An 11,411-nucleotide genomic window follows, 5' to 3' on the forward strand; every position below is an offset into this window, starting at 1 on the left:
CTCACGTCTTTTAAAGGACGCGCTCTCCAGGGGTGGGTGCTACCCGTTCAGAGGTCATTTGAGTGGCAGCCGCGGGCCTTACCGCTGGAACCTAATAGGCTTAGGCTCTTAAGGTACGAGGCGGAAGGCTCTTTCTTCCGGGGAGACGATCCGAAACCTCGCGGGGGAGGGGACTGGGGGGCGTTTGGCTATAAGGCCTGTCATCATGCACAGAAAGAACGTGGTGCAGGTAGAGGGGCAGGCGCGTGCGAAGCTCCTTTCCGGAACCCAGGAAAGCACAGCTGGCTGGAACGATAGAGAATGGGAGATGGCCGTGGCCAATATCACCTGGTCCTCAGCTTCGGAAGCCGCGGGAAGAAGTTTGGACTTTATGAAATAATGAGTGTAACCGTTTGCAAATTCTTCTTCTAGTTCATTCTTGTTGACTGTGTACTATATAGACAGTACTCTGGACTGACATTGTTCTTGTTGACTGTACTATATAGACAGTACTCTGGACTGACATTGTTCTTGTTGACTGTACTATATAGACAGTACTCTGGACTGGGGGATTCAGCAAAGCTGACATTGTAGCAAGGCAAATAAGTAAACTATGTATCACATATTATGTGACCTGTCTAGGGAGAAAAAAGACGCAAAGAAAGTGGTTATGGAATGTTCCCTGGGGGGGGGGGTAGGATGTCGGTTTTTGATAGGGTGACTTCATGGACTATTTGAGCAGGACTTGACAAAGGCCACGGAGCCACCTCTAAGTAGGGAACAGCTAGCCAATACCAAGACCCTGAGGTGAGGGATTGCTTCCCGTGGTCCAGTCCTTCATGACTGAAGGGAGGGAGAAAAGAGACCCTAGTGGGAGGTGCAGTCAGAGAGGAATGAGTCGGATCCCCTGTAAGCTGTGAAGACTTTGACTTTTGCCTTGAAAGAAACATGGGACTGTTGAAGGATTTACGCAGACAGAGACCTGAGATTGCCAGCGTCTGAAAAGACCACTGGCTTTTTGTTGATAGCCGACCTCAGAGACTGGAGTAGAGAGGCAGAAGCCCAGCAGAGATAGTCCAGCCGCAGAGTGTTGGTCATTGAAACCACTTTGTAGTCCTGGCAGAGCTAGAAGGGATGGGCACCTGGTTTTAGAAAGTCAGTGGAATTTTGCTAATGGAGTGGATTGAGATCAGAGAGAAAACGGAGGGTCTAGGGTTATGTGAGGTTGTCAGTCTAGCATTTGTACGAGAATTACCGTAAACCATGGTGGAGAAGAGCATGGCAAAAGCAGTTTGGTAGATAAAGTTAGATTAGATTTTCAAGCAGTGATATGGGCTGGACATTTAGGTAATATAGAATCTGGTGGAAAAGTCTTAACTGAAGAAGTCACAGATGTGGGGTGTGTGTGTATGAGTGTCTAACACATGTTAGACAACTATACTCCCAGCTTTTGGAAAAAATATTATTTTTAATTATGAGTGTGTGTGTGTGTGTAAAAGAGAGTGAGTGAGCAAGAGAGCGCTCAGAAGCTAGAGCCATCAGGTACCTCAGACTTGGAGTTACAGGCAGTTGCGAGCTGCCCAGTGTGAGTGCTAGGAACCAAACTCTAGCTTATATTCCCTCTTAACCATCTCTCCAGCCCAGCCAGTTCTTCTCCTTCTCCTTCTTCTTCTTCTTTTTCGAGACAGTCAGTTATTATTCTTTAATACAGCTTTACTGATCTAAAACTCACTATATAACTGTATAACTCAGCTACTTAATTTGTACAATTCAGTGATTTTTTAATGCATGAAAGATTATGCAAATATTACTACAACCAATCATAGAAGCATTTCCTCTTGCTCTCTCTGAGGTTTGAAACAGAGACTCTCTGGGCAGTGGTGGCACACAACTTTAATCCCAGTACTTAGGAGGCAGAGGCAGGAGGATCTTTGTGAGTTCTAGGACAGCCAGGGCTACACAGAAAAATCCTGTTTCAACAAACCGGAGGGGGGGGAGAAGAAGAAAGAAAAGAAACAGATTCACTGTGTAGACTGGACTAGCCTAGGACTTGGAAGTCCACCTGCCTGCTAGCCTCCCGAGAGTTGAGATGGCGGGTATGAGCATCATTTTGAGTATGAGGAATGCTTTTGCGTTCTTCTCCAACATTGGGGATGTAGCCCAGCACTTCCCCCATGCCAGGGAAATACTGTACCCCCTACCTACATCCCTAGCCTTGTAGCATTTTGTTTTGGTTCATTAATAGATTTTTAATTTTTATGGGTATGTGTGCGTGTGCCTGCTTGTCCATCCATGTACCACATGCATGCAGTGCCTATGGAAGCCAGAAAAGGGAGTCGGAGCCCCTAGAGCTGGAATTACAGGTGATTGTGAGCCATGTGATACAGGTCTTGGGAACTAAGCCCTGGACCTCTAAAAGAGTAGCAATTATCCTTAACCCCTGAGGCTTCTCTCCAACTCCAAAACCAGTTTTTTGAGTTTGTTTTTGAGACCGGGGCTTACCGTGTAGTCTGGATTAGTCTAGAGCACACAAAGATCTGCCTGTCTGCCTTAGTGTGCTTGGGTTAAAGACGTGTGTCATACCCCATTATAATGTAAATTATTTAAAAATATGCTCTATTATATATATGTGTGATGTAATATATATATATGTGATTATTGTTGTTGGTTGTTTTTTGTTTTTCAAGACAGGGTTTCCCTGTGTAGTCCTTGCTGTTCTGGAACTCCCTCTGTAGATCAGGCTGGTCTCAAACTCATAGAGATCTGGCTGCCTCTACCTCCCGAGTGCTGGGGTTAAAGTTATATGCCCAGCTTTTTATTTATTTATTTTCGAGACAGCATCTATGTATCCTTGGCTGACCTGGAACTTACTATGTAGACCAGGCTGGCCTTGAACTCATAGAGATCTGCCTGCCTCTGCTTCTTGGGTGCTAGGATTAAAGGCTTGTACCACTACCCCTAGCCCTTATATTTTATTTTAATCACATGTACATATGTGTGTCTGTCTGGAGTAATGTGCATATAAATGCATGTGTCCATGGAGGCTAGAAGAGGGCGATGACTCCCTATAGTTGGAGTCACAGGTGGTGGCAAGCACCCATCTGCATACTGGGAACCAAATTTATTTCCTCTGCAAGACCAGACCGCTCTCTTCACCACTGAGCCATCTCAGCCCTCTCTAGCATTTTTAAATCCAGAAAACTGTATGCAAGAGGAACCTGAGCACTGTGTCTGGCCATAGGGAGATGAGGACAAGTGAAGCCAATTGAAGTGGTTTTTGAATGAAGAGGTAGCTCTCACAAGGCACAGGCCGATGAAGGGCAAATGCCATGAGGATCCAGGACTGGCCATCATATTTAGTGGAGGAGGTGATTTACAAGAAACAGGTGACATTTGAGCAGATACATATCTGGACAAGGGTGAGCGCAAAGGCCACTGCAGAGAGGGTTTAAATGGGAGGAGAACAGTGGAGATGAGGGTCGGGCAATCTGTCAAAGCATCTGATGGCACACAGGGACAAAGAAATGGGGCAGTTGCTAGATGAGGTGTCTCAATGACTGAGCAGTGTCGGAGGCTGCGTGTTGCTCTTCCTAAGAGGCGGGAGAAAGTGAGGACTAGAGATCTAGATCACTGCTTGCTTAGCATGTGCAAAATTCTGACTTCTATCCCTTTCTTTCTTTCTTTCTTTCTTTCTTTCTTTCTTTCTTTCTTTCTTTCTTTCTTTCTCTTGTTATTTGAGACAGGGTTTCTTTGTGTAACAACCCTGATTGTCCTGGAACTCACTGTGTAGACCAGGCTGGCCTCGAACTCACAGAGATCTGCCTGCCTCTGCCTCCCAAGTGTTGGGATTAAAGGCACGAGCCATCACTGCCCGCCTGGCAAGATTCTGGGTTTAACTCCCAGCACTGCAGTAAGGGGCTGTGGCTGGGCAGACACTGACAACTGAGAAAGGCTGCTAGAATCTGTAGACGTGCCCCCTCCCATTTCACGTTTCTTGGTGAGAAACAAGCAAACTATCAGCTGCAAGTGAGGGTAAGAGACAGATGACAGGCCGGGGGGGGGGGGGGGGGTGCACGCCTTTAATCCCAGCACTCAGGAGGCAGAGACAGGCAGGTCTCTGTGAGTTTGACGCCAGCCTGGTGTTTAGAGCAAGTTCCAGGACAGGCTCCAAAGCTACAGAAAAACCCTATCTCGAAGAAAAAAAAAAAAACCAAAGCAAAACAAAAAAGCCACATGACAAAAGCATGAAGAAGACAGGGTAGGAAGCAAGCAGCCATCTGGTGGTAGTGGGAGACCTGATCTGAAAGGGCAAGAATCTGAACTCGCTCCTTAGGCTCCTGCTTAGTATGACATCTGTCCGTCTGTCCAGCCTCGCCCCCTCAACCCATCTCTGCCTTACCTGCTAGCTGCATTGGCCACCTTCCGTATTGTAGACAACTCCAAGAGCTTCCCAGCTTTTCCTCTGCCAGCATAATTTTTACCTTGTTGGTTGAGGGTCCTATAAGACACCTGTGGATGGATGTTGTTGAAATTGAGAGACAAGCAGTGTGTGATGGGGTGGCAAGGAGAGGCTGGAAGGAGGGCGTAGAGAGGGCAACAAGCTGGGAGTATTGACATTTTTCTCTTTGAAGTTTCTGCTCTTACCAAGTGTGTGTTTGTGCTAGGAAATACATATCTGATACAGACACCAGGAAAGGCGACTGGTAAGGAGGTCGTCAAGGAAGACCTTATTGCAAGGGGACAATTGAGGAGACAGATGAGCCACATAGTCTCGTGGAGGAAGCAGAATGTCGCTGGGGGAGATGGCAGGGCACAGAGTCATGCAGGTCATGCTTAGCATGTCAAAGTGGTTGGAGCAGAATATGGCTATGGAAAGAAGAAAGAGAGGGGAGGTTGGGAGGGCCTGAGCTTACTGACTTCTGCCAGATCTCTTTATGCCAAGTGACTTGGAAACTGGAGAGTCTGCTCCTCCTCATGTCTTAGCAGCCCCTTGAGCTGCTGTGTCAGAAACAAGGTTTCAGGCTCCTCTCTGCCAGGTATAAGTGACGTTCCAGGGCACTGAGAGCAGACAGCCAGCAGAGGACAAGCCAGGAGCTGGACTGAAAGGCTGGGGGAAGTTGAAAGGAAGCAGTGACCTCAGGAAGAGATGGGAACTTTGAAGGCTGTAGGGCAATCAGAGATGTCTGAGTGCCTCTTAATTTCGGGGACCTCTGAACCATAGAATGGGGTCAAGAGAGCTGGGAAGCGGCTGTGGGTGTAGTGATACAGGGCTTGTCCAGCAAGTGCCAGGCTCTGCTGGGTTTGGTCCCCAACACTGAGAGGGCTGTGGAGGGCGATAGAGGGGGAGGTGTGAAGCTGCAGTAAATGCAATGGCCAACTCATTCCTACCAAGTGTTGCTGGGAAGGACAGTGGGGATTGTGCTTGGCTGTAATGAAAAGTATATTTACAGAACTATTCTGGGGCTGTAACCTCTGTTCTGAGGGCCCTGGTGTTGGGGCTTAGAATGATCACCCAACCACCAAGGCATGAATATTGTAGGCTGCCTTGAGCATGGTCCTCCAGAGTTCAGGTAGAGCTCCAGCTTGGAACCAGTGTCACAGAGATGCCCTCTTCTGGGGCTCTCAGCAGGAGCCTACTTTGACCAGAGGGTGTGTCCCTGTCTATCCAGCTTTGTTTTCAAAAGAACCAAGAGTCTCTCTGATGCTGCGAGCAGGTCTGTACATGAGGAAGCCCCCCCCCATACCTGTGTTTGTTTACATATATCCTTTCCGTGTGATCAAGTTAGTATGTATATAGAGAAGAAATTATCAAAATTATCCTGCCATCTCGTAGTTACCACCTGTGAGAAGTTTTATGTCTTGAAACTAAGGAAAAATCCCAGCCACAGTTTGAGGAAGCCTTTCTGTGTTCTCCACTTGACCCTTCCTCCTCTTCTGTGGCCGACTCCCTTTGCTTTCTCTGGTTGGCCACCAGATGTCGCTCTGGTCAGCGTTTTAGAGCTTAATGTGGTTTGGCCAGAAGACACAGCCAGGTTTTTCTGAGATTCTGGGTAACCTAGCCCTCCCTTTGGGGTTCTGAGTCCATTCTGTTCTTGGGCTGGGGCAGTGCCTGACTCTGGGTACTCCCTGTCCTGTTCAGGTCAGAGGAAGTAGATGTTGTTAGGGCCCAAACCTGAAAGTGAGCAGAGAAGCCTGCCATGCTGAGCAGTGGCTGGGGCTGGGGAGGAAGCTGGGAAATATGAGACAGGGACTTGGGAGCCTGAAAAGTCAGTGGGAGGGCAGAGTGATGGTGTGACCTGAACCTAAGAAAAGCAGGGGAAAACAGGTTTTCCCTCCCTGGAATTGTCCTTTCAGAGGAGAGCTAGTGGCTAGCTCAGTAATTCTGGAAGTTAGATGTGAAGGACTTGGATAAAAAACGACTCTGGAGGTTAACTTTCCCCCTCGTTCTTAGTTCCACCACTCCCAAGGGAGCCTTTTTTGTGTTTTTGCAGGACTGGGGATTGAACCTAGGGTTGCAGGCATGCTAGGCAAGTGCTCTGTCACTGAGCTATATGCCTAGTCCTTTAAACGCATCTTTCGCTTTCCTTTTTGTTATTATTTTGTTTACCGTTGCTGTTTAAGACAGGGTCTCACTGTGTAGCCCTGGCTAGCCTGCAACTTGCTATATAGACTAGGCTGTCCTTGAACTTCAGGCCTTCTGCATCAGCTTCAAAGAGCTAGGATTACAAACCTGTACCATCAGACCAGTCCACAGGGCCTTTGTTAATCTTTTTGTCAGCATGGGCAACCCAGGTTTGAGGATTTTCTCTGGCATTAGCAGAAAAAGCAAGCACCAAGATTCTCACCTAGGTCCTGTCAGAGACCTAGGAGATGGTATGTATGTAGTTGGGGGGATGAGAGGTGTTAAGTATTTTCTGACCAACAAACCTCTCCCCTGATGCAATAATCCCAATTAGACCAAATTAGAAAATGCTCAGGTTTAAGAATGCCAGCATGCCGGGCGGTGGTGGCGCACGCCTTTAATCCCAGCACTCAGGAGGCAGAGGCAGACAGATCTCTGTGAATTCGAGGTCAGCCTGGTCTACAAGAACTAGTTCCAGGACAGGCTCCAAAGCTACAGAGAAACCCTGTCTCGAAAAACCGAAAAAAAAAAAAAAAAAAAAGAATGCCAGCACTCCCAGGTGGCACCCTAGAAAAACACAGAGGGGGTGAAAGGAGAACTGGGATGACCACTGGAGAGGGAAAAGGGGAGACCATGTGTTCATTCTCTGGAGGGCAGCTTAAATAGCCTGTGGGAGTGATCTTGACTGAGGGGGGGCTCACCATTTGGTGGTCTTTCTTGGAGGTGGAGTCTGGACTGCAGCCACTCCCAGGGGAGGGGGCTTATGCCAGGAGCTGGGGTGAAGCCCCCAGCCAAACATTCCAGGATTTTTTGGATAAAGATGTTAGGGGTTGAGGTGATGCTTTTAACTAAACATTTTTTAGACTCCTTGTATATATGTATGCCAGGGGGCTGGGGTGAAGCCCCCAACCAAACAGCAGGGATGGTGGTTTTTAAGGCTTCATGGGAAGAGAGCAAAGGCATGATGCCCTAATGAGCTTTTTCCTGCAGACTCAGGAAAGCCTGGCCTTCCCCTTGCTGTAGGGGCAGAATTTAGTCTGTTCAGCACCAGGCCTAGTGTTGGAGACCCTCCTGAATCCTAGCCTTTCTTGGTCAGGGGCTCATCTGTCTGGTCTCTTCCTCACAGCTCCTCCAATGACACGGTACAGCCCCATGTTTGTCATGCAGCACATTGTGGGCGTGCCCCATGTACTGGTACGGAAAAGCTTCTTGGGAATGGACCTCATTGTGACAAGGACTCTGTGCAGTCCTGGTCCCAACCAGCCCAGAGAGAAGCGACCAGAGGCCGCAGCCTTAGGGTTGTATCACCGCCTCCCCGCACTGGGAAGAACACTGGGCCACACCATTCAGCAGCAAGCGGCCTCCACAGCCAAGGCTTGGTGGGACAGATACGAAGAGTTTGTGGGACTCAATGAAGTTCGAGAGGCCCAGGGAAATGTAACTGAGGTGAGGAGAGGAGCCAGGGTGCTTGCCTTTGCCTTCGTTTGGGGAAATACGACTTGGGTTCCTAACAAAACAGTTCCCAGCAGCACACGTGATGACGGTGTGGACACTGTTTGACGAGGCCTTCCGTGTCCTTGACTGGCCTTGGAGTCTCTCTGTAGCCGAACTCCTGATCTTCCTGTGTCCACCTCCTGAGCCTGGGATTTCAGCTGCGTGCTACCACAGCTGGCCTTCTTTTCTTTCTAAGACAGGGTTTTGTCCAAAGTCCAGTCTGGCCCGGAACTTACAGTATATTCTAGGTGGCTGCGAACTTGTGATCTTCCTGCCTCAGAGCTGAGATTATAGGTGTGGGTCACCATACCAGCTCAGACTTGCCTTTTCTGAACTGAACATCACTGGTAGAAACATTTGACTCTCTCACGCGGAAATCTGGGTCTGTTTTACTGGGGTGAAGGTCTCTCTGTAATTATACCCACTGCTCTCCGCTAAAATGCCCTAGCCTATGACTTCCCAGTTGTATTAGGCCAGCAAATGTCCTTTGTGGATTTTGCCTATGGTGTAAAGGCAGAGGGCACTGGGAAACATTATATTGGGAAGTAGACAGAGCCGCCTGTGGTTTTCAAGTCCTTGGTGGCAGCGGAAGTACATCCCGTCAACTGCCCCCACCCAGATACAGAGCAGTGTGGCAAGGGAGGAGGAAACTGAGGCTTAGGCACTGGTGTCTCTTCTCCTTGGATACTGTTTGTACCGGTGAGCTTTGCTGAGTTGGAATTTCCAGGGCCATCAGCTGGAGGCTGTAGCGATGCTTTGGTGGTGGTACTGCAGGCCTCAGCAGCACACTGGAAACAGCATAAGAACATTGGTTCCTCGTGGTGGTTTCCATCCGACAGGAGTTGGCTGATATTAGTGGACAAAGATTGTGTCACTGTTTGCTTTTTGCAAGTTTCTCAGGGGCATGTTATTTCTGCTTGAATGAATAAATCCAGTGCTTCACATGGGCGTGGCCTACGGCTGCTTGTTGAGCATGCCAGAGTGAGCCGGGATTAAGGTCCAAGAACTGTTTCTACCTTTCACAGTGACACCCCAGTGACCTCTGTTCAGCTGTGGCCTTGTTAGCTGTGAAGCTAAGCCCGGATGGGGATGGACAAAGGTCTAATGGCATCTGACGTTCTCTCTGCAGGCAGAGAAAGTGTTCATGGTGGCTCGTGGCCTTGTCCGAGAGGCTCGGGAGAATTTAGAGGCACAGCAGGCTAAGCTGAAGGAGGTGAGGGACCGTTTGGATCGGGTCTCCAGGGAGGACAACCAGTACCTGGAACTGGCCACTGTGGAGCACCGGATGCTGCAGGTGAGCCCCTCAGGCACCTGCACAGGGTCCTAGACCCCAGCACAGCAGGTTGTGGAGGAGTTTAACCCTGACTGTTAATTAGATGCTCCTAAGGTGGCCATGGCCCCAGGTTTCCGGAGCCTGTGTGCCTGCTCTTTCCTGAGTACTGGGCGAAGAGACCAGCAAAGGACTGACACCCGAGTGATTGAAGAGCGTGTGGAGGTGCTGGCTCAGGGAATGCCGCCCACTTATTTCCTAGAGACGTGTTCTGCATGACTGCCCAGTGGGAAGATCTTGTGGCCACCTTTCACACACACACACACACACACCTCCCAGCTCTGCTCCTACCACCAGCCAGGTGTTTTTTGTCTTCTTCAGGCAGCAGGTGTTTGTGGAGCCAGGGGCAGGGGAGTGGCCCTGTGCCACTGGCTGCAGTCACAAGCTCCTGGTTGCTGCCTGACACCCTTTGCTCCCACAGGAAGAGAAGAGGCTCCGAGCAGCATACGTGCGCGCAGAAGACTCAGAGCGGGAGAAGTTCTCTCTCTTCTCCGCAGCTGTGCGGGAGAGTCATGAGAAGGAGCGCACGAGGGCTGAGAGAACTAAGAACTGGTCCCTCATTGGGTCAGTCCTCGGAGCTCTGATCGGTGTGGCTGGCTCCACCTATGTTAACCGTGTCCGGCTACAAGAACTGAAGGCCTTACTCCTGGAGGCACAGAAAGGGCCTGTCAGTCTCCAGGAGGCCATCCGTGAACAGGCTTCTAGCTATTCCCTCCAGCAGAGAGACCTCAAGGACCTTATGGTGGATTTGAGGGGCCTGGTGCACGCTGGGCAGGGCCAGGGCTCCGGGTCACCAAAAGGGTCCTCTTCTATCCAAGGGAAGGACATAGAAACCCTTTCAGCTGCCATGAGAGAACAGCTCAGTCATTCTCGGCAGGTCCATTCCTGCCTAGAGGGTTTACGAGAGCAGCTTGATGGCCTGGAAAAGACTTGCAGCCAGATGGCTGGGGTGGTTCAGCTTGCAAAGGCTGCAGCACATCCAGGCCCAGTGGATCCAGTAGATGGGACCCTGCCCAGCTCTTTGCTGGAACAAGGGAGCATGGTCTTGGCCCTGTCCGATATGGGGCAGAGGCTAGAAGCACAAGTCAACAGAAATACTATCTGCAGCACACTGGTCACCTGTGTGACCTTTATGGCCACATTGCCTGTGCTATACATGCTCTTCAAGACCAGTTAGCCCTGGGGTCCTTCTTCAGAGGGGCCTAAGGGTGAAGGTGGCTGTCGTTGGTGATATAATCAGTCTTCAGGCGCATATAGCCTCAGACTGAGTGTCATCTAAGGAGCTGACCAGCAGGTGTTTTTTATTTTGTAGGTAATACTTATTTACATAATTATCAAAACTTTCTGTAAATGTTCAATTAAAATATCTAAGAATTTGTATTATTTAAAAGGGTTTTACATCAGACTCAGTTTTGTCATTGACTTCAGAAATCTGGGACGTGGGGTTCTGCTTGAAGTAAGAGAACTCACCCTTTCTTACCTCATCTTGGTCCTAGCTCAGGACTGTGTTAGATGAGGTTAGCCCTAAGGTCTAGATTCTCACTTTGAATATACTGACTTACCCTCTGATGGCTGGTCCTTCCTGTCTTCCTGTTTTGTCTGTTCAAGTGAACAGAACCTAGCCTGGTGCATAGCTTTTTGCCATGGGGTAGGGAGGAGAGGAATTTCCTGGGTTTGATGTTGAAGTGTGCTCAGAAGAAAAGAAGAGATGGAGGACATCATTACAGATCCATGGTTTGTCTGCATCCTTGATGCCCTGGTGCAAAGTATTCCCCATGTGCCTGGACCCTCGAAAGGCCTGGGCCTAGTTCAGACCTATGCGGGTAGCAGCATGGAGAAGTAGTTAAAGGTGCAGTGAAAAACAGGTGTGGACTGCCCTGAGAACTCTGACCTCTTTTCAGAGGAACAGTGACCCTTGACTTCCTCAGTTAAACGGCGTGGGTGGCCTTGTGTAAACAGAATTTGTGGAGTGTTGTTCGGTGCCTG

The 11,411-nt window shown here is 49.3% G+C and overlaps 1 protein-coding gene across 2 annotated transcripts; it reads left to right on the forward strand.

Moving 5' to 3' along the window:
- The first annotated feature begins 29 nt into the window (after positions 1-29).
- On the forward strand, positions 30-10,828 carry Ccdc51 (coiled-coil domain containing 51). 2 transcript variants are annotated; one of them, XM_050139165.1, is made up of 4 exons: positions 30-113; positions 7,728-8,047; positions 9,225-9,389; positions 9,847-10,828. In XM_050139165.1, exons 2-4 carry the CDS (start codon positions 7,736-7,738, stop codon positions 10,600-10,602), a joined length of 1,233 nt encoding a protein of 410 aa, XP_049995122.1. In that variant the 5' UTR covers positions 30-113; positions 7,728-7,735; the 3' UTR covers positions 10,603-10,828. The 2 variants fall into 2 exon arrangements, with proteins under 2 accessions (XP_049995122.1, XP_049995123.1); XM_050139166.1 differs by lacking the exon at positions 30-113 and adding an exon at positions 159-384.
- The last annotated feature ends 583 nt before the right edge of the window (positions 10,829-11,411 follow it).

Source organism: Alexandromys fortis, unplaced genomic scaffold (genome assembly GCF_014885135.2).
Source record: "Alexandromys fortis isolate MF-2015 unplaced genomic scaffold, M_Fortis_MF-2015_v1.1 scaffold_36, whole genome shotgun sequence".
Taxonomy (NCBI): Eukaryota; Metazoa; Chordata; class Mammalia; order Rodentia; family Cricetidae; genus Alexandromys; species Alexandromys fortis.